The sequence below is a fragment of the Lolium rigidum genome, chromosome 1, assembly GCF_022539505.1.
Source record: "Lolium rigidum isolate FL_2022 chromosome 1, APGP_CSIRO_Lrig_0.1, whole genome shotgun sequence".
Taxonomy (NCBI): Eukaryota; Viridiplantae; Streptophyta; class Magnoliopsida; order Poales; family Poaceae; genus Lolium; species Lolium rigidum.
Genome location: NC_061508.1, coordinates 282320515 through 282344409, shown reverse-complemented (window position 1 = coordinate 282344409; position 23895 = coordinate 282320515). Strand labels below are relative to the sequence as shown.

Below are 23895 nucleotides of genomic sequence, written 5' to 3'. Positions count from 1 at the left end.
GCAGGATCCTGAAGAACCAGCCTGCCTACGAGCATGGTACTGCTGACGTAAGCTGGGATCCCTCTTCCAGCAGCTAGAGACATCGTGGCCAGACCTGCCACAGTAGGCGTAGGGAGGACGAGGAGGTGCTGTCATACCACGAGGCTGCTGAGGCTGACTCTAGCCCTGGACCGGAGGAGTAGAGAGTATCGGCGGTACTGGAGACCGCAACAAAGCCGGCGGCATAGGAGGACCACGAGCAGACGACACAGGAGGGCCACGGGCAGCAAGTACAGAGGGAACCTCAAGAAGATCAGCACCACGAAGACGAGTCTTCTCAGCACGAAGCTCAGCCAGTACCTCAGAGAGCGGAACACGACCACGGGCAAGCAGCTGTGCATGATGCGGCTCAAACTCCTTGCGGAGCCGCGACAAGAACTCAAAAACGCGCTGAAACTCCAGATCCACACGCAAAGTCAGACAGCAGGGACAGGTGGCACACACAGCTGTACGAACAGAATCAAGCTGACGCCAAATAGCAGCACTCTGAGTGTAGAACTCATCAATAGTAGAATCACCCTGCTGAAGGGCTGCTCCTGGCGGACCACAGACAGGTAAAGAGCATCCCCAGACGGCTGATAGCGCTGACGAAGAAAAGCCCACTGAGCAGCAGCAGTAGGAAGACCCATGAACTCAGCAGCATACTGAGGCATAACACTGGAAGTGAGAACAGCAGCAGCACGAGCATCCTCATCTATCCACTGAGTGTAGTCAATCAAATCCAGCCGGTATGTCGCAACGGCAGTAGAGTGGTCCTGGACCTTCCGGTCATACTCAGCTAGAGCAGTATCATCAGCACTCTTGGCTGCATCCTTGTCCGCCTGAGTAGCATTGGGGGCAAGGGCAACGGGCGTCGGTGCAATACGCGTCGTAGGAGCAACAGGGCGCGGCGGACAGGAGACCTCGCCAGAAAGCACACCCCAAAGACGAAGACCGCGCATGTGAACGCGCATAAAGGCAGCGAAATCAGGATAATTCGCGCCATCAAAGATCACAGGGTAGCGAGGAATCGCAACATAGCCCGAAGAGGAAGACATTTTTTTTACGGGACGAAATAGATCAAGATCGATCCGTACTGGACGTCGAGGGAGAGCGACGGGCAGGTGGCGGTGGCCGGGGCGGGCGGGACGGCCGGGACATGCGGAGGGCGGCCGGAGACGAACAGTCGGGCGGAGAGTCAGCCGGAGACGGGCAGCCGGGAGGAGGGCGGCGGCTGCCGGGGACGGCCAAGGACGGCCGGTGGCGGTCTGGGCGGCAGCGGTCGGCGGCCGGGGCGACGGTGACGGGCGGCGGCCAGGCAGAGGGCGGACGAGGATGGCCGGGCGAGAGCTCGCAGACGGCGAGAAAAAGAGGCAGCGGCTGCGGCCGGGTCGCGGCGGCAAGATGCCGGGGCGGGCGGCGGTGGCGGCTGCGATGGAGGAGGAGGAGCTAACCTAAAACTCTGATACCATGTTAGGGCAATATGCTTGTTGTATTACCAGGGGGCCAAAGACCATAATATATAGTACATGTATAGACGTAAATATGCAGGAAGCCCCCTAACATATGGGGAAACTACAATATACAGATATATACTCTTACAGTGCTTAACATATCCATTATAACCATTATAGACTTTGATGACGATCACCACTCCATATCATCCTCTCATGGCCTTTATAAAATCTCATTTTTCATGCATCGGGGCTTGCGCACAAGGCCCTCCACATCTACTAGTACGTCATACACCGAACTCGCGCCACCCGCTACCGAGACCATGCCAGTGAGTTTCCTCCATGACCAAGTCAGGTCCACGTAGCCACCATGTCACCGCCGAACGGACGCCACGCCTTACGACCAACGCTACACTCTCACCAGTGGCGGAGTCCTGCAACGCCACCACTGTGCGAGGGGGAAGAGGGGCCCCGTCACCACCGCACGAGGCTTCAGTCAGCGACGCCCTCTTTCCCTCTCATTAACCGTTGAATGTGACACAGAGATGCAATTGAAATTTTCTTGATAATTTTCTTTAGTTGCACGCTGGTTACAACTGATTAATTTTAATCTTTTGTACAATGTAACTGAAATTAAGCTGATTTAGTCCAGTTACATAGGCTGCAACTAAACATTCTTTTTAGAAGTCGTGGTTGAAATCATTCGACCAATATTTACTTTAGTTCACGGTCGAACGAGAGCTAGTGACACCGTTGGATGTGATCCAAATATGCTACTGAAATTTTCTTAATAATTATCTTTAGGTGCGTGCTGGTTACAACTGATTAATTTTGATATTTTGTATAATGTAACTGAAGCTGAGCTGATTTAATCCTTCATAATACAAGTACATACATACACTTCTTCCACATTATAAAGTTCGGCAGGGAACGATCGCGCACAGCAGGTACATTATGAGGTGCAGAATTAGCTCCCCTGACCACTTAAAACTAAACAATTTCAGTTCAGCTCACATATTACATGCTCAGCATATTTTTCCTGGCGCTTTATCGATCTAATTAAAGAACACCTAAATTAATCCAGGGATCTTCACTCCTTTTAGCCATTTATTTGTTCCATTCCACAAGTAATTAGGTACTAGATGTTTCCAGACGTCACACGATGATGATATTGGCTAGCCGTCTCCGGCGCCGGCACCGCTACCTGGTCCTCTCCTGTTACCGGTGGTGTTCTTCAGTATCTGCAAACATGAGATTAGTTAGACGACAAATGCATCTCTGGTATTTTTCAGTAGCTAGAAACAGGAGATTAGTTAGACAATAAAGGCATCTCCCGTTAATTGGTTACAGATCGCATCAACTACAACTAGAGGTGTCGTGCATGTGCCATGAATATACACACGGTCTACCACCCTCATGTACGTATACCTCGATCATGTATGTTTTCCATTAACATACCTGTCTAAGCATTTGGTTCTCGTTCTGCAGGGTGGAGAGCCTCTCCTCAAGCTCTGAATTTCTATTCTCCAAGTCCTTCACCTTCGTCTCCAGCTCACCCATGTACGCCTTCTTCCTCTCCCGCGCTTGCTGCGCGGACACCCGGTTCCTCAGCAACCTGGATTAGTATGGAGTCACCACAAAATTGTTAGGGCGAATAGGAGTTAGAGCTATAACACTGATATAGTTACCCGCAAAAAAAAAATAACATTGATATAGTTTTGTACCCCCTCCATCCATAGTAGGATGTCTCAACTTTATCTAGATTCATTTAGATTTGTATGTATCTACCCTTTAAAACGTGTTTAGATATATGTAAATTTAGATAAAGTTGAAACATCCTTTTGTGAAAGGAGGGATATAGTGGATTGGTGGAAGTTTATGAGTGGAGGGGTCAGACAACAACTTAAGGGATGGAATGCGAACAAAGGTAGGGAAGCTGGATTACACAAAGAAACCGTACGTCCTCTCTCAGATCCAGCTCCTTGACTCTAGGGCGGACTCGGATGGGCTAGATAGCAAGGAATGGGCCTTCCGCTACCACCTGGAAGAACAACTGCTTGAGGTTTATCGGGTTGAAGAGGAATATTGACGCCAGAGAGGAAGAGTAAAATGGATGCTCCAAGGGGACGCTAACACGACTTATTTCCATGTTGTGGCTAATGGCCGATGTAGAAAATTAACATTGCGGTGCTTCAGTCAGAGACATGGCCAATTACTGAAGAGCGACAAATTCAGGAGCATGTGTACGACTTTTACCGCCAGCTTCTCGGTACTGAGGCCACAAGGGTTTGTGGGCTGGCTCATGACTCGTGGGGAGTCGAGGCTAGGGTTTCCGAGGCTGATAACTCTGGTCTGATGCGCACCTTCACTGAGTAGGAGCTTGAGATGATTGTGATGGACATGAAATCAGACACCGCCCTAGGCCCGGATGGGTTTCCGGTGTCCTTCTTCGAGAAATCCTGGCTGTTGGTCAAACATGGTGTGCTCCACATTCTGAATGATTTCATCCTTGGGCGCATTGATATCGCGAGATTGAACTTTCGGGTTCTCTCTCTTATTCCGAAAGTCCCGGGGGATGATTTGATCTCTCAGTTTAGGCCGATTGCCTTAATCAATGTGATATTCAAAATCATCTCAAAAGCTATGGCATCTAAACTTGACCCGATTTCTCATCGTATAACCAATCCCAATCAAATTGCATTCATAAAAGGTAGGTTCATCCTGGATGGAGTCCTAGCGCTGCATGAGATCATTCATGAAGTGAAAAGAAAGAAGTCAAGATGTGTCCTGCTGAAGCTCGACTTTGAAAAGGCATATGACCGGGTGAACTGGGAAGTCCTAATCGAGGCACTTAGATGCAAAGGTTTTGACCTGGGGTGGTGCACCGCATTCGCCAACTAGTGGAGGGTGGACAGACAGCCATATCCATTAATGGAGAGATTGGCCCGTTCTTTTGCAATAAACGGGGAGTGGGGCAGGGTGACCCACTCTTCCCCCTCTTATTTAACTTCATGGCAGAGGCGTTGTCGATCATCTTGTCGAAAGCCTGTGTGGCGGGATACATATCTGGGGTGGTGCCCCACTTGATTCCCAGGAGAATCTCGCACCTTCAGTACGCGGACGATACGCTCATCGATCATCAGATTGCCAATCTCAAATTCCTTTTGATGTGTTTTGAAGACATGTCAGGTCTAAAGATTAACTATACACAAGTCTGAGTTCATTGTAATGGGACGATCCAAACCGAGACAACAAAGGGTTGCTGATCAGCTAAACTTCAAACTTGGAAAATTCCCTTTTATTTACCTTGGCCTCCCGATTGCGGATAGGAAGCTTACTATGGAGCAATGGATGTTCTTAGTTCAGAAACTGGCTACACATATTGAACCTTGCTGGCGTAAATTTCTTTCGTCGGGGGGGACATCTGATCTTATCCAATTCTTGCTCCTCCAGGACGGGGTGCATGCCAAGTTTGACTCGCATCGAGCGCGATTCTTTTGGAAAGGATCGAGACCTAAACGTAAGCTCCATATGCTCAACTGGCATGCGGTTTGCCGGCCCAAGGAGTGTGGGGGTCTGGGCATTACAAACTCCAGAAACATGAATGTCGCCTTCGTACTCAAGTGGGTGTGGAAGTTATACCAGAATGACAATCCGATCTAGAAACAGATCCTTCGAGCTAAGTACAATTCAGCAGACGATATCTTCATCGACACGAGCCAAGGGGGCTCTCAGTTTTGGCGCAGCCTACACAAAATCAAACACATGTTCAAGCTGAGGGCTAAACATGTTGTTAAAAATGGTCTTCGCACATAATTTTGGATGGATAAATGGTCAGGTGACAGGGTGCTGAAGGATAGATTCTCACAGTTGTTCAACATTTGCATTTCTCAAATGACGTCCGTGGCCTAGGTCTGCGGTGAGGCTGCTCGGATGCACTTTCGGCGCCCCTGGATCATGCAGGCTTGGCAGAGTGGTACCGGTTAAGAGAGATATCATTGACGCAACAAATCTTGTGGAGGGTCAGGATGAGGTGGTCAGGATCCTGGACCCTTCTAGATCATACTCCATCAGTTCCATGTATGCCAAACTAGCTCAGGGTGCTTCTTTGGCACATTTCAGGGATGTCTGGGCGGCTCGCGTCTCGCTTAAAACCAGAAGTTTCTCATGGCAACTCATTCTTGATTGATTGACATCTAGTGCCAATTTGGCGGACCGACACGGCCCAGGGACGGGTTGCTGCGTGTTGTATGGGGCAGTGGAAGATGCCAAGCATATCTTCTTTCAGTGTTCTCCGGCGAAGTTTGCGTGGAGTGTGCTACGTCGACTGCTGGGATGCAGCTGGTGTCCGGCTAACTTCCCTCAATTCTTCGCTATTCTGTCGAGTTTCTCGGGTGGATTCCGTAGAGTCGTTTGGATCATTTTCGTGGCCCAATCTTGGACCCTTTGGCTAATTAGGAATAAAATGACCATAGAGTCTAAATTCATTAACCACCTAGCTGATATTATCTTCAAAACTATGCTTTTTGTCCAGCTGTGGTCTCTTCTGACGAAGCCTCTGGACCGTCCCTGCTTTCGGGGGTGGTATGCGCACTCAAGCGACTCCATGGAGCGGTCGTGGCAAGTGATGGATGAGTCTTGGAAGTCGATCTTCTTCGCCCGGCTAAATCTAGCTTGTGTTTGGCTCAGTCTGTTATGGGGAGGCCAACCCCTGTTTTACCCTAGTTTTACTTTGGCTAAGCTGTATGCTGCAATATATTGTATTATGTTGAACCTTAGGAGCTTTATTAATTTAAAGTCGAGCACGTTGTACTTTTTATCTAAAAAAGGATGGAGTAGAACTCATTGTTCTTACCTAGTCTGGCAGTTGTGGTGCCATTATATTATGAAAAATCACTATTTAATTCAAAAGTGAATACTTACCATCTAATTGACAAGTTTTCAAACTGAAATGTGAAGATCCCAAAATCTACTCGAAATAGGCTTTTGCCCGCTATATTAAATTAGCAACCACGCGGTAGATCTACTGGGGCCTCCCCACAATCAAGCCCAAAAAAAACAAGGAGAAAGAAAAAACAAAATAATGTCAACAAGGTTGGATCACGAAAACGAAGATTCCAAGTTCTAACTCACGGATGTAGTTGAGCTAAAAATTCCAATTATCGACTACCCTTTAAGTGGTGAAACTTTTAAGTTAAATAATAAATTAATAAACCCAACTTGGGAATTCGCTTTGTTGAACATAAAAAGAAATCAGCTAAAAGTTAAAACCACGCAGTAGTTAGCTAACTATTGGATGTTTCTTGAATAACACTCTATATCCGCGTGTTATGATTTGAATTCCCGATAGCTGAGGTTTTTTTTTCGAAATGAAGAGCCCCCGTGGCCTTTGCAACATATTTTCATTTATTTCAGCGTATCATTAATTCAAAGTTTTACAATCGTGGATCAGACGGAGATAGGTGAGTATACCAAGACCTTAATTCTATCCATAACACATTTAATATTCAAAGGGGGTGAAGTGTTTTGGATGGTGTAACGAGGGCATTTTGGCGAAGTTGTGATAAAATAGTCGGATGTCCCTTTTGTCTGTCAGCATATGATGAAGATAGTGTTGTTTAGCTAGGTGGGTGAGCCTTACAACGGTTTTCGCCCAATTTTCATATTAATAGGTCATAGTTTTTTTACTTGAAGATGCTATGCAGGGGCTAGGATGGTCCTTCGATCACACATAGGAGATATCATCTTCAAAGCTTGTTGTTCCCCGTGGCTATGTGGATCGGTGCTTGAGGCGGAGCTGTGTGCCTTCATGGAAGGTGCTGCACTGGCCATGAGTGGAGATAGGAGCAGATTATGGTTCAGAGCATGTTCAGTCGCGTTTCCCAAACCGTCTCCTAAACGGTGCCGGATTGAGTGTTTGAGGGACGTGTTTTGTTCGTGCCGTGTTTGGGGGATGTCGCTCCCCAGTCGCGTCCCCCAAACGCCGCCCCCAAACATGAAAACACAACCATTTATTTAGTATAGCATACAAATAAATATGTTTGCATCAATAAATATTTTGTAACTCGAATTGGTAATAAAGCATGCATCAATTGATGCAGAGGCTGGGGCTACCGCTTATCGAAAAAAAAATATGTTTGCGGAGATTGTTTTCAAATTAAAATACAACAAATAATAAACAATTAAACAAATAAAAAATAAGGCTAGATCAATGTGCCGCGGCATTTGCTGATAATCCTTTGATCCTTCACAAATGCTCAACGAGATCAGCTTGGAGTTGCTCGTGAACATTGCTGTCACGGATCTCTGCGTGCACGGCGAGGAAATCGGCAAAATCTGCAAGCAACTCATGATCAACCTCCGCAAGAGTGCCCTCACACTCATAGGGACCAACATGTGTCCTGGCATAATTCTTGCGGTCATCCTCTATGATCATGTTGTGCATGATCACACAAGCCTGCATCATCTCCCACATTTGGTCGTGAGACCAGCTTAGAGCAGGGTACCGGACAATTGCAAATTGAGCTTGAAGCACACCAAATGCCCGTTCAACATCCTTCCTGCAAGCCTCCTGTCGTGAAACAAAGTGGGAATTCTTCTGACCTGATGGATTCGAGATTGTTTTGACAAAAGTGGCCTATTCTGGATATATACCATCTGCTAGATAATAGCATTTGGTATATTGGTGGCCATTGACCTCATAGTTGCATGGTGGAGCATGACCTTCCACTAGTCTGCTAAACACCTGAGACTGCTGCAACACTTGATGTCATTGTGTGATCCCGGCATGCCAAAAAAAAGAATGCCAAATCCACAGGTCATAATCTGGCACAACTTCAAGCACCACACTGCAATATCCATGACGCCCTTTGTATATACCTTGCCAAGCAAACGGGCAGTTCTTCCATGACCAGTGCATGCAATCGATGTTTCGAAGCATTCCAGGGAATCCTCTGGCAGCATTTTACGCCATGATCCTTGCAGTCTCTTCCTCAGTTGGCCCTCTCAAGTAGTATTTTCCAAACTTTCCCACCACAGCTCGCCAAAACTTGTACATGCACTCAATGATAGTAGACTCACTCATGTGAAGGTAGTCGTCCTGTGTATCGGCAGGTGCTCCGTATGCAAGCATCCTCATGGCGGCGGTGCACTTCTGAATCGACGAGAACCCGACATTTCCTACAGCGTCGTGCTTGCGCTTGAAGTAGGGGTCGAACTCTCGAACGTCGTGGAGTATATTCGTGAACAAACCCTTGCTCATCCTATACCGGCGCCGAAAATTGTCGGCATGTGTTGCCTCGTCTACGAAGTAGTCGTTGTGCAGCATGATATGCCCCTCCATCCTCTGCCGGGGCTTCGACTTCTTTCTCCATGGCCTTGATCCTCCGCGGCGCGACCTCTTCCTCTTCTCCGCCTCGGCGTTAAGCATGTCCTGGAGGGCCGCGATGATCAGCAAATGCTCCCGAAGGTCGTCATCGAAGGCTTGCTCATCCTCCAGTAGTAGAGAAATCATCTCGTCGTCGCTATCCATGTCTGAAGCAAAATCAATGGTTAAAATTGCTCGGCGGCAGACGAGGCAACGAACAACGGCCAATCGCGCGTACCTGGCAAGTCGTCGAGCACCTTGTGTGCGCGGAGGTGGGGCGGATTTGACGCCGCGTTCTAGGATGCGCTGGCGAAGCGGCGGTGGCGGAACGACTGGCGAGAGTGCCAGCCTCGACGACGGTGCCGACTCTCAGAAGAGATCAGTCGTCGAAACGGCCGGCAAATCCAGCGGCGGCGGAGGGGTGGGAGGTGCGAGGGGGGGGGGGGAGCGACGAGAAAAAAGGCGCGAACCAACGGTTTATGGAAATAGTTGCCGACATGTGGGAGCCCGCCTCGCTTTTCGTTGTGTCCGGCTGGAGCGTCCCCTAGGGAGCGCCGGACACCGTATCGGGACACGCCGGACAAAAAGCGGCTTTGGGGGACGCGACTGGGAACGTTTTTTTGTCCGGCGCGCCCCAAATCCATTTGGGGACGGTTTGGGGGACGCGACTGGAGATGCTCTTAATCTGATAATGTCGAGGTCATTTGCTTGATGACAAGCAATAATTAGGATTTATTGCCCTTAGCACTTGTGGTGGCTGGCGCCAAAAAATCTTAGTGAAGTTGGGTCTCGTATTTCGTATTTCTAAGAGCAAGTACAATAAAGTACAGTCAGCAGACTATAAAATTTAAAATAATATAGTTTTGCTGAGTTGGATGAGAGAGAAGAGGAGAGAGAAGAGAAGCGGGCTATAGGATAATAGCCAGATGCAGCGCGTGCTTCTATGCACTTTGTGAGATTGCAAGGTATGGAAAAAATAGACTATAGATGATATAGCAAAAACATATAGCCAACTCCTAACTCTTCTATTATTCTTGCTCTAAGGTGCCTAGAACTCACACTATAGCTAGTGATGAGTCAACAAAGTATGGTAGAATCTGTACAAACGGATGGTTAGATCATCTCCACTCAGCTCCGGAGCACCCCTTCCCCAGGCAAATTTCTAATGTTGGATAGGCGAAATTCGTCTTCGGACAATGCGGAGTTCGTCCTGGCAGCGGCCCCGGACCTAGAGGTGTGTGTCGCGTTGGTGGCTGCGTTATGTGGATGATGGGCCCCTCGTTCGTCTCGGTTTTCCTTACAAACTGGGCAATGTATGGTTTTTGGACCCGGTTTCCCTTATAAACTGGGTCATTCTGTGCATAGCACTCTTTCTATCTAATCGGACATCAGATGCGGCTGCTTTTTCCTCAAAAAATTTCCCTAGTCGCGGCTCCAGGAGCCCAATTTTCGCTTTATTGGGTTCATTTTTTATCCAGCGATCGCATGCCGAATCCAACACCCCGGGAGCACCTGGGAACACCGGATGAAGTGAAAAGGGCGCGAAACGCCGAGTAAACGCGCGAAGAAATCCGCCCTGCCAGTGGTCTGTCCGGTCAGTGACACACGCCGCGCGGTCAACCGGCGTCTCCTCGCCTTCAACGTGTCTCCCTCGGCTTCCGCGCGCCATTACTCGCCGGAGCGGCAGGCCGGTGGACACGCTTCGCGGTCCACTGTCGTCTCCTCAGCTTCGCCGCACAATTACTTACCATGCAGTCACTACTCACCGGAGAGCTATATATTCCCTCATTTCCTCCCCCTCCTTCCTCCACGAACGGCTGACAGAGCCCCACTCCCCTGCACCTCCCCTCGCCTCCCACCTCCACGAACGCCGACAAGATGGCAGAGAGATTCCCCGGCGATGATGCAACGGGGAACGGCTTCGGCGCCGTTCCCTGCACGAGTAGGAGGCTCACCTCCTCTAAGAGGCGAACTACCCGGTGCCACCATCCAGGCAGCTTAGCCTCGGCAGCGTGTACATCCCGTCACTGTCGGTGGGCGCCGCCGCGCTGGAGGAGGAGATTCAGCAAGTCCTCGCCGTGATGACGGACAAGGAGCGGGCCATGCTGGGGAGGTACCCCAAGAACCTCCCCGCATGGGACGCTTACTTCCGCGAGAGGCGACAGTGGGAGCTCACGGCTACGACGACCCTCCTCCGCCGCCGGCGAGGCTTAACTCCGAGGGCAGACGCAGCTGGTGGAGCGCCCCCGGATGCAACCTTGCCGCCGTCCTCGACCACATCCAGGCGGGGAACTCGCACGTCCTGCAGATGTCGTCGCGGACGCCAGCGTCCTTTTCCCGGCGCCGGGGGAGCTCCTCTTGGGTGCCACGACGGATGGCATCCACCTTGTCGTCCTTCGGGTCGGCGTCACGCTCGCGCTCCACAGGGACTGCGCCGCCACCAACGCCGGTGGCAACGTAGCTCCGCGTCGTCAAGCCGGAGCCCATCTCCTCGACGACAGCGACGATGACGGGGGAGCCGATTCGCTTCCGCCGCGACGCGTCGGGGACCCAGGTCACGGCAGCAGCCACCACCTGCAGTTGACGCTGCCGAAGGACGAAGCCGACGGCTCCGACGACGACTATGCGGAGTTCTATCGCCAGTTCGGCATGTAGACACCGGGATTTTTGTTTTCATTTATCGTATGTACGTCGAATTCATATATATGTAAGAATTCGACGAAAAAACTTCAAACTCGCCTAATATGTACAAATTTAGCCTAATTTCATTGTGCTTTTCCAAATTTCATTTATTTTACAAGTTTTTCGTCACGTCCCCCTGGGCTCAACGCTAGGAAACTGGGCCTCACCAAGCCAAAAGTTTCATCCATCCGGTGCTAAATAGCACCGGATTTCGTCCTGGTGAGCGGCAACGAATGGAGATGCTCTTAGGGCCAGAAGCCATCCTGGATTTCCTGTTAAAGGGTTGTGATGCCACTCTCATTTGATTATTGCAATCCTTTTACCCCGTAAAAAAATAGGTCAAACTTTTTTACTTAATGAAAAGTTAGGGCTCCAATTAGCCTATGAAAAGACGATAGACCCAACTCAGATTGGAACTACGATGGATCGGGTGGGAGAATCCTCGGAAGGATCACAAATCCTAGGGACGATGTGGAATGCAAGGTCCTACTTGTACCAATGCGTTTGTGGTTCATTTTGTGAATTATAAGTGCAAGGAAAAATATCAGCATATGCACACCAAAAAAAAAACAGATCAATAAGCTTTCTTGAAAATCAAATGACACATGCGGACATGCCTATAAATTTAGAGTATATGACCATATGAATGTTTTGATACAGACCTTACTAAACTTAGTGGCGAAATTCGAAACCTGCAGTTTTATATGTTATAGGCTATCTGCTCAATCTAGTTTGCTTTCCAAAAAGAGGAGCAAAGCCCCGGCCTGTACATGGAGTTCTATGTTCTACCCTCGCAGAGTTTGCAAGGGTGTGGCTAACCCTAATCTAAAATCGCTCCACTTTTGCAAATTTACACACTCTTCCTTGACTAGATAAAGTTCCAAGTTCCCTATGCAAATGCATTAGGGGAGACCTATCTTTTTTCCAATCCTTCATAGTCATAGCTAGCTAAATTGTGCTCGCCTAGAGTCTCGTAAAATGGTGTGGCTTAGGTCAGGGCCAATCAACGTTGAGGAAATGTGCCAAGTGATGGAAAACATATTATCTGAGCAACGCAAATTATATTCCATGAAAGAAAAGAAAAAAACTTGGTAGCTGCACACGAAGCACTTTATGCTAGGGCAGCCGGGTTGGGTTGGGCTTTTCTGAATTTCCCTTTTCTTTTCGTTACTATATGGGCTAAGTAAATATATTTGGTGGGGCACGCTCCCACCCTTGCACTTACTAGATCCGCCTTTATAGTACTCCCTTCGATTTATATTACTTAACGCCAATATAAATGTATCTAGACACATTTTAGTTGTACATACATTCATTTTAGCATCAAGTAATATGGATCGGAGGGAGCAGTATTCTAGATAGATTTTCTCAATGCGGCTAAAATTACGTTTGTGAGCTAGTTTGCCAACTTGTTTCAAATAGGTAAAATGTTAATTAAGAGGTTCCAATGCACTTGTATAAAAGAAAATGAATAGAGAAGTGTAAGTCCTTGATCATGGCATCTTCAAATATAATAATCTATCATTATAGTTTTCCAAATAGGTTTTTGCCCTCCTTTATAAATAAAACAACACCATCTAAGGTTAGTAATTTATCATTAGAGTTATGCAACATCAGAAAGGTCGTCACTTCCTTCGCTTACAAATAGATTGCATTCTAAGATTACTCAAAGCCCAACTTTGTAATGCTTGCATAAATAATTAGGAAAAATATCGATATTTATAATGTATAATCTATAGTATTAGAATCTTCATAAACTATATATTCGTATTATATCTCTTTGGTATTATCGTTGTTGGTATTTTTTTGTATATTTTCTTATCAAACTTGATAAAGTTTAACTTTGATCATACCAAAACATGAGGTAAATAAAAACGCGGAGCGCTACATTAGTTGATGCAAAGCGGCAAATAATGACCGGGTACTTGTGCATTCCACACTTGCCTTGCACAAGGTTAGCGTGTGGAATGCCTAATTAGTTTTGGGTTTTCAGTTTGTCGCTTTGCATGAACGGCAATGTGAAATTAATGTCGTACCAGGTATGCCATCACACTGTGGCTTTCTAGCTAGCACCCAAAAACGACACTAGTGTTCGTACGCGGTACGCCCTAGATCGAGCTACGAACACGCAGTAGGATCGAAGAGCGTACAGTACCTTTTGAGTCGGCGATGCTCCTTGTCTGCCGGGCTACGGCCGCGGCGGCGCGAGGTGGTCTGCGCTGCCGCCGCCGACTGTGCCTGCTCGGATGATGTCCCGGCAGCCACTGGCTCCCTTCCCGACGTCGATGGACCTCCCTGGTCCAGCCTGAACTCCGGCACCCTCCCTATGTCGTCGTCGCTGTCCATCCCTGCATGCGCGCGGTTCAGATCTTCAATTCAAGCAGCTTCCTAAGATATATAATCTCACTTTCGCAGGATACATATCTTCCGTTTCCGTGTGCAAAACAATCAAACGGAAAAACCCGAAGAGAAGAGCAACAGGAGAACGAAGAGCGATCGAACAAGATTCAGTTGTGGATTTATCGACTTGTCGACCACGCCAGGAGGAAAAAAGTGAGACAACATATACGAGATCGTGGAGAAAATCTAGCCATAACCAGGGTTTATGGATAGTACTGGATGCGTGCAATATGAGAGTGCGTGCCTTGCTTGGAGTGAGGCGCAGAGCTGGACGACCTGTCGCTGCTGGAATGCGGCGAGCTCGTCGTGGTGGTCGTCTGGTCTTGCATTTCTTCTTCCCTCTCCTGCGCTTTGTCCGGCGCCGGTGGAGAGTATCTTATTGATTGTGTGCACGTTTCTCTGTCTCCCCTCTGATTAATTTCTGATTGGCTCTTCCTTTCTTGGCTTGCTCGAATGTACTTGCTAGACATGGCCAACCTCTTCATTTGTTCCGATCGAATGCCATCAGTATGGGTTATTGCAAACTAACCCCTATAAATGTTTGTTTTTCTGCATATATATAAGCATACTACCTTTCCAAACCCAGTATAGAGTTTTTCCATTGTCGATTATGATACTAGCTACTTTGGCAATTAATGTTCAGGTTGCATAACCATTTTGTATATTTTTCCTTTTAGTCAACCATATTCTCCTCGCCTCCCCTATTTTCCTATATTATTTGAATGTTTTCTTGCCATTGATTATTTAAACTGAGTTAACAAAATCAATACAGTTCAGGAAATGCAAACTAAATAATCTTGCTAGCATCAGAGCAAAACTCATCCTGATATGGTGGACACCTGCTAAATCCAGACGCAAGTGATGGTCCTTCACATCATTACATTGGCCAAGATCTGTCGAAACAGCATGTTCCTTCACACCTACTAAATCAAGGTTTTGCCTTTCAAGAAATGCTCAATCAGAGCCTTTTAGAAAGAATCCCTACACAATAACTGGTTAGGTTGTGCCGAGTCAAATTAGCTCTGCTATTTTTCCATTGCGGAAAAGAGATCCCTTACCTTTCTTTTAGCAAATGATGAATATGAACTCTGGGTAAGGGTCGATGAAATTAAGGGTACTATCCTTGAAGATCTTAGTACTTTTGGTGCATCTCTATTTTCTGAATTCTCTTGTCTACGCAGCCCAAAATATCCCACTATAGACGGGTACGATTCAATTCAACATTGTGTTCGTTCAGGTTTGATTGTGTCATAGTTCTGTAGTTTGAATTTGGTTTATCGTTGGATGAACTGCGTTGTTGGTATTAATCCCAAGAAAAAAAATGATGGGGAAGTTGAGAAGGGCTCTCCTAATGAAGTTTCGGCAGCCTTCGAGAGTAATGCTAAGCTTCAAAGGTAGCAGGCCATGAGATCAACTGAACAAATAATCCTTAGGAAAACGGCACTTGCCTTAGATCAAACATTTTGGGTATCAAACTACTTGCTTTGTTTGAATGCAACATATATACATGAGTAAAATCACAACACATTAGAATTAAATGGCATGTCAATGTGCTGAGTAAAAAAACACGAGATTATAGAACATATATAGCCTCATAGATGCTCCACCTAGATTAAGCACCATTTTCAACCAACTTATGAGAATAAACACAAACAAGAAGCCCGAGCACATATTTAGAATAACCTGAAAGATTAGGGAAGAACGTTTCTATAAAATATTAAAGGCAACTCATATTATTCAAAATGCACCACGGAAAAGTTACCTACGGGGTCCAATTTTCTGAGAAATTTCATTTGTTGCGAGCGAGATCTCGCGGCAATAATGTTCATGTTTTCACACTTACATGATGCACCTTTTCTTACTCCCCCTGATCCATAGTAAATATCGGTAACATAGTACAAAAGTTATACTATTTAACTCCGACACTTACTATGGATCGGTGTGAAGGGAGTTGGTATTCCCTCCGTTAGAGATTCTAAGACTAGAAGCTTTTTTTTTAAAAAAAATTCAGGAATTATAGGGCTAGCGAGCTTTTTAAAAAAAATGTTAGGAATTATAAGATTCCTCTTATTTAACGATTGTTGAATGGTTAGAGTTGTGAGTGTACTTACGTTCAGCTCGACAAGAATTAAACGAAAAAGTTTAACGCCTGCGTATCTTGTAAGTGTCGTAGTGAGAAGCGTTGGTCGATACCGAAATGTGATGTGTAGTCACTTTATGTACCTTATAAACCTCCACGACTTCGTGTGAAGGTACTAAAAAACCGTTAGGGCGCTATCCAGCATTTCCAAGTCGAGGCTAGACCGCAATGCAAGAGCGCTGCGCTTTTTTCCCTGTGGACGCATCCACGTCGCCGTCCTGATGCCGACAGGGAGTCCAGTTGCACCCTGCGGCCAGGGGGTTCGCCCCCAGCCGTCCGCCCCGTCCACCCCCGCCCGATCGCGCGGCGGCGCGGCCTCCACGTCTCGCCGCGCCGCGCCAGGCGTTGGCCGCAGGTATCCAGAGGCGGCGAGCCCCGCCGCGTGGCCGCGCTCCCGGCCTCGCACCCCAGCTTCAGCTCGCCGACGCGCGGGCCGGGGCACGCCGGGCCCGGCGCTCCAGCGACCTGGGCGGAGCGTGGGTGCGTGGGGGATGACGGGGGAGAGCGGGCGCGGGTAGGCGGGCGTAGCGGCCTGGGCGACTGTGCGCGTGTCTGCTCCGTTTTTGTCGCGTGCTCTTTTCGGGAGCATGGCGGTGTGGCTCGCCGTCGGCCACGCGACGAGCGCTTTTGCATGGTGGATCGCTCTCCTCGCGCCTTGTCGCCTGTCGGTGACACCGGAATGGAGAGAGTGCTACAGTGGTATGGTTTAGGTTTTTAGATGAACTAATCCAGTTTAGCTCCTTTATTCGGTACTACTGTAGCACCAACGAGCGGCTTTTCCATGTTCATCGGCTCCACAGTTTGCAAGAAAATACCATCTTGCTTATCGAAGCTCTAAGTTTGGCACGTAGGATGAGTGCCTTAGAGCATGTCTAATTAATAGACCTTTAAAAGGGTGAAGTAATAAAGCATCCTTTATCAAAAAAAAAAGACCTTTAAAAGGGTCAAACCCGTATAATAACCGCCGAAATAAGGGGTTGGGCGCTACCCAGCCGTCTAGCAGACCCCGTAAAATAGGCCCCCGCATCGATTTTTTTACAGTTTTGGCTACGGGGCGGCTCTTCGCCCCTTACTTGTACGGGGCGGGAAGCTGAATACAGGGCTCCCATTTCATATGGCGCGCGGACATTTCAGAATTCTCAACCGTTTTCTCCGCGCCGCCGTCATAGCCACCCGCGCGGACACAAAATATTCCGCAGGATTCTGTTTTACGGGATGGGGATATGGGGTCTGCTAGCTCGGACTAATTTTCAGTCGACGGAAAGTGAATACAGGGCCCTCTACTCGCGTTTTAAGGGGCAGAAAAATAAGGAGCATGTTAGACATGCTCTTAGCTGCAAATATTTTTTTTTTAAAGCAGCAACATAGCACTTTATTCATTCGGAATAGTGGATACAATGCGAAGACCATCAGGTGGCTGAACAAACCAAACCTGACGTCCCAAACTGAAGAAACAACGGAACGAGCTAAGGAAAAAAAAATCACAGATTACCTATTAAACGAAACGGGCCTAAAAGATTTTTCTTTTGGATGTTTTGGGGCACGTTTTGCTAGCCTGGGTAGATTTTGGGGTCACTTTGGCAGCCCACATGGGTGTTGGCCCGTTGCAAACAAGTTTCATGCCAGATTTGGCGTTTCGTTTGGTTGCTCATGAAGCCAGTTTCTACACGGAAGAGTAAACCGCTCCCACGAAACAACCGCTCCGACAACGGAGATCTCTGCCGGCAACTACACCGCCTAGTCGCCGGTCCCTGCCTCCTCCGTCGGCCGTTCCGGCGACGGGAGGGGGTGGGGACCCCGGAGTATCGGCTCCGGCCAGTAGTTATTGGCAAGTGTTTTCTTGGGACGCTGTTCTATGGAGAAGATTGCGTCGCGTCGGAATAATTTGTCTCTGCTCTTTCTCCATCTCGGCGTCGCTCTAATCGGTGACGTCGGAGGGCAGGTGGCCTGGTCTTCTTGCCGGTCTTCGGATCTGGTAAGATTCGTGTCTGGCGGTTGGCGTTCGGCACTCTCGCGGGTGACGGTTGCGTTGGCTGCTGCAGTTATGTCTAGCGTCTTGCAGTTGGGTGTGAGGATGACGGCAGGCGGCAGCGTTTGTCTTCTTCGACTGAGTCTGGAGATGACGACGGTGTTGGGATCTGGTGACCATGGGGAAGATCCCCGACCGACGTGCCACAAAGTCTCGGGCTCGTCCTCTGCGACGACCCAGTTCAACGACTTAAAAAGCATCATTGAATGCGATGGTGCTCTCCCAGATCTAGGTGTGGTGGTTGTTCGCCTCTTTTTCCAGCGCTACCATGGTGGCAGTGGAGGAAGATGGACGATGTTTCGGCGAGGCACATGTTTCTCCAAGGATGAACTTGTAGTTTTACTTCTTGTGAGTTTTCTTGTGCAAAGTTGCTTGATGCAAATGTTTGTCTTGTGTGGTGACCATATGTGTACTATCTGTAAACAGATTGTCTAATAAAATATATGGTTACATCAAAAAAAAAAACTCTGCCCCTTGTTTGGTAGACTGCACACATGACAAGAATTTCTCCTCTGATGGTTCAAAGCAGCCCTTGTTTGTTGGTTGCACACATGATGCATGCTATAGTAACCTCTTTCATTGGAGTCGCGAGGTTCCCCAACATTGCTGAATAAATAAGAGCACATTGTAACGTTTAGTTCATCAAAAGAATGGTCGATTAGTACACATCATGCAGTTACCCTAATAGATGATGCATCACGAGTAAAACAACTATAGCTCGTGATGCATTAGTTGTTTAACATACGAGGAGGTTAGTATATACCATCTCGAATAAGTTCATCATATCAGAGACCGACATCAAGTTCAATCAAGTCCTAGTTAATGGAGGGATATGAGACCATCTCAAAAAACATACATGGTCTCTTCACTAGATCATGACCATCATCAACTCGATGGTGAACAACAAAGCAACAACGTTAAGTAAACTACTAGCATAGCCAAGTCTTGAGTCATGCACTCCTCTCCCATGGTTGCAACCCACGGTATTCGGCACATTCAACTTTGTTTTCAGCGATGAAATTGAGTGCCTTGATCACAACTGTGGTTCGTAGAGTTGTTGCTTGCTAGCAAGCATGGGCGTGTCATCCGAGCATAGCTGACTATCGGCTTGTTCACGAACTTAAATGCCTCGGGTAGCACTGCGATTGAGAAGGACAATCTGCTAGTGCAGATGAACATGTACATATGAACAAATTTAATGGAAAAGTGGACCAAGCTATATTACCTGCAAGTGTTGCCTCAGTTGCTAGTCATCATCAACCACAAAGCAAGTGTTGTCATAATTCCATTTGAGCTTCCCTTCCATTTTTAACCTGTTTATAAGCTCTGCATGTTCCTCCACTTTCTGTGGTGTGGTTGTGAGTGCTTACATCGATCCCAGTGAAGTCAAGAACATCATTGGCAACCTTCTTCGTCTGGGCCTCTTTGAAGCCGTGGGTAAATCATATCCTGCTATTCACGAGCTCAACCAAATGGTTAAGGATGAACTTGGACGGAGATGAATCCCAAACCATTGAAGGTTTGTGTGCATATAATGATTCATCATGTACATAAAGGGGATCATTCGAGAACATGCCATTATTTTTTACAGAAGGAGTTGACGGATCAAGGGATCTAACAAGGTTGGTCCCATACAGTACATTACAAAGAACATTGTTAAGCATTATGCACTAACGTACAATCTCACACTCATACAAATCTTAGCTAGAACATGAAAGAGCAGAGGTTTCTTACAATAAGAGGAACAATAATATGTAGCACAAAGGTCGAGGAAGGAGACTCCGACGGAAGAACCTAGCAGGACCAGCATAACAGTGCTCGATGTAGAGCCTGCCAGGACCAGCGTCGCCGTGCTCGAGGGAGAAGAGACAACTTGTAATCATAGATCGAGGGAGAAGAGACACATCTACCCCATCTACCACAGATCTAAGATGGAGCCGGCTATGAGATGCTTACAACCACCAAAATATTTGGGGCAGATGAAGGAGTCAGCAAGCCGTGGCTGGTCACCGCCGCCACAACCACCATCGCCAACCTCTTAGACCTATTCTGCGAGGAAGCTCTGCCATGTTGATAGATTTCGAAGGGTGGAGGAGCTAGAAGAGGGGGAAATGGGAGATTTGGATTTAGCGACTAGTGTGCCACCATTAAATACAGTGGCAAAATTGCATGGACGTGAATGAATTAATCCCGCCGCTCTTTCGCCCCCCCGTGATACGTCTCCAACGTATCCATAATTTCTGATGTTCCATGCTTGTTTTATGACAATACTTACATGTTTTGCTTGCACTTTATAATGTTTTTATGCATTTTCCGGAACTAACCTATTAACAAGATGCCACAGTGCCAGTTCCTGTTTTCTGCTGTTTTTGGTTCCAGAAAGGCTGTTCGGGCAATATTCTCGGAATTCGACGAAACGAAGACCAAACATCCTATTTTTCCCGGAAGCACCCAGAACACCGAAGGGGAGTCGGAGGAGAGCCAGGGGGCCACCACACATGTGGGCCGCGCGGGCCACACCTTGGCCGCGCCGGCCTACTGTGGGGCCACCCTGTCGCCCCTCCTGCGCCGCCTCTTCGCCTATTTAAGCCCTTTCGACCTAAAAACTCGAGACCTCTTGACGAAACTCCAGAAAGACTCCAGGGGTGCCGCCACCATCACGAAACTCCAATTCGGGGGACAGAAGTCTCTGTTCCGGCACCCTGATGACGCGTAAAGCACACGCCCGTTGGGAACCCCAAGTGGAAGGTGTGATGCGTATAGCAGCAAGTTTCCCTCAGTAAGAAACCAAGGTTTATCGAACCAGTAGGAGCCAAGAAGCACGTTGAAGGTTGATGGCGGCGGGATGTAGTGCGGCGCAACACCAGGGATTCCGGCGCCAACGTGGAACCTGCACAACACAACCAAAGTACTTTGCCCCAACGAAACGGTGAGGTTGTCAATCTCACCGGCTTGCTGTAACAAAGGATTAACCGTATTGTGTGGAAGATGATTGTTTGCGAGAGAAAACGATAAAACAAGTATTGCAGCAGATTTGTATTTCAGTATAAAAGAATGGACCGGGATCCGCAGTTCACTAGAGGTGTCTCTCCCATAAGATAAAAGCATGTTGGGTGAACAAATTACAGTTGGGCAATTGACAAATAGAGAGGTGATGCGTGTAGTTGACACGTTCGTTGGGCAACCCCAAGAGGAAGGTATGATGCGCACAGCAGCAAGTTTTCCCTCAGAAAGAAACCAAGGTTTATCGAACCAGGAGGAGCCAAGAAGCACGTTGAAGGTTGATGGCGGCGGGATGTAGTGCGGCGCAACACCGGAGATTCCGGCGCCAACGTGGAACCCGCACAACACAACCAAAGTACTTTGCCCCAACGAAACAGTGAGGTTGTCAATCTCACCGGCTTGCTCGTAACAAAGGATGAACCGTATTGTGTGGAAGATGATTGTTTGCGAGAGAAAATAGTAAAACAAGTATTGCAGCAGATTTGTATTTCAGTATTAAAAGAATGGACCGGGGTCCACAGTTCACTAGAGGTGTCTCTCCCATAAGATAAAAGCATGTTGGGTGAACAAATTACAGTCGGGCAATTGACAAATAGAGAGGGCATAACAATGCACATACATGACATGATAAGTATAGTGAGATTTAATTGGGCATTACGACAAAGTACATAGACCGCCATCCAAGCTGCATCTATGCCTAAAAAGTCCACCTTCGAGGTTATCATCCGAACCCCCTCCGAGTATTAAGTTGCTAACAACGGACAATTGCATTAAGTATGGTGCGTAATGTAATCAACAACTACATCCTCGGACATAGCGCCAATGTTTTATCCCTAGTGGCAACGAGCACAACACAACCTTAGAACTTTACGTCACCTGTCCCGAGTGTCAATGCGGGCATGAACCCACTATCGAGCATAAATACTCCCTCTTGGAGTTAAAAGCAAAAACTTGGCCGAGCCTCTACTAGTAACGGAGAGCATGCAAGATCATAAACAACACATATGTAATAACTTGATAATTAACATGACATGGTATTCTCTATCCATCGGATCCCGACAAACACAACATAGAGTATTACAAATAGATGATCTTGATCATGTTAGGCAGCTCACAAGATCCAACAATGAAGCACAATGAGGAGAAGACAACCATCTAGCTACTGCTATGGACCCATAGTCCAGGGGTGAACTACTCACTCATCACTCCGGAGGCGACCATGGCGGTGTAGAGTCCTCCGGGAGATGAATCCCCTCTCCGGCAGGGTGCCGGAGGAGATCTCCAGAATCCCCCGAGATGGGATCGGCGGCGGCGGCGTCTCAGTAAGGTTTTCCGTATCGTGGTTTTTCGCATCGGGGGTTTCGCGACGGAGGCTTTAAGTAGGCGGAAGGGCAGAGTCGGGGGCCAGACGAGGGGGCCACACCATAGGGCGGCGCGGGCCCCCCCCCTGGCCGCGCCGCCTTGTGGTGTCGCCACCTCGTGGCCCCACTTCGTATGTTCTTCGGTCTTCTGGAAGCTCCGTGGAAAAATAGGCACCTGGGTCTTCGTTTCGTCCAATTCCGAGAATATTTCGTTACTAGGATTTACGAAACCAAAAACAGCGAGAAGCGAGAACCGGCACTTCGGCATCTTGTTAATAGGTTAGTTCCGGAAAATGCACGAATATGACATAAAGTGTGCATAAAACATGTAGGTATCATCAATAATATGGCATAGAACATAATAAATTATCGATACGTCGGAGACGTATCAAGCATCCCCAAGCTTAGTTTCGCTCGTCCCGAGCGGGTAAAACGATAACAAAGATAATTTCCGAAGTGATATGCCATCATAACCTTGATCATACTATTTGTAAACATATGTAGTGAATGCAGCGATCAAAACAATGGTAATGACATGAGTAAACAAGTGAATCATAAAGCAAAGACTTTTCATGAATAGTACTTCAAGACAAGTATTAATAAGTCTTGCATAAGAGTTAACTCATAAAGCAATAAATCAAAGTAAAGGTATTGAAGCAACACAAAGAAAGATTAAGTTTCAGCGGTTGCTTTCAACTTGTAAAATGTATATCTCATGGATAATTGTCAACATAGAGTAATATAACAAGTACAATATGCAAGTATGTAGGAATCAATGCACAGTTCACACAAGTGTTTGCTTCTTGAGGTGGAGAGAGATAGGTAAACTGACTCAACATAAAAGTAAAGAGAATGGTCCTTCAAAGAGGAAAGCATCGATTGCTATATTTGTGCTAGAGCTTTTATTTTGAAAACATGAAACAATTTTGTCAACGGTAGTAATAAAGCATATGAGTTATGTACATTATATCTTACAAGTTGCAAGTCTCATGCATAGTATACTAATAGTGCCCGCACCTTGTCCTAATTAACTTGGACTACCGGATCTTTGCAATGCACATGTTTTGACCAAGTGTCACAATGGGGTACCTCCACGCCGCACTGTACAAAGGTCTAAGGAGAAAGCTCGCATTTTGGATTTCTCGCTTTTGATTATTCTCAACTTAGACATCCATACCGGGACAACATGGACAACAGATAATGGACTCCTCTTTAATGCATAAGCATGTGGCAACAATTATTATTCTCATATGAGATTGAGGATATATGTCCAAACTGAAACTTCCACCATGAATCATGGCTTTAGTTAGCGGCCCAAAGTTCTTCTCTAACAACATGCATGCTCCAACCATGAAGGTGGTAGATCTCTCTTGCTTCGGACAAGACGGACATGCATAGCAACTCACATGATATCCAACAAAGAATAGTTGATGGCGTCCCCG

The 23895-nt window shown here is 47.3% G+C and overlaps 1 protein-coding gene across 1 annotated transcript; it reads right to left on the bottom strand.

The window, feature by feature from the left end:
* Window positions 1-2294: 2294 nt before the first annotated feature.
* LOC124683802 (transcription factor HY5-like) lies at window positions 2295-14357 on the bottom strand. The gene is made up of 4 exons (XM_047218249.1): window positions 14165-14357; window positions 13676-13868; window positions 2931-3087; window positions 2295-2713 (listed from the first exon to the last, which is right to left on the bottom strand). Exons 1-4 carry the CDS (start codon window positions 14247-14249, stop codon window positions 2648-2650), a joined length of 501 nt encoding a protein of 166 aa, XP_047074205.1. The 5' UTR covers window positions 14250-14357; the 3' UTR covers window positions 2295-2647.
* Between the last annotated feature and the right edge of the window lie 9538 nt (window positions 14358-23895).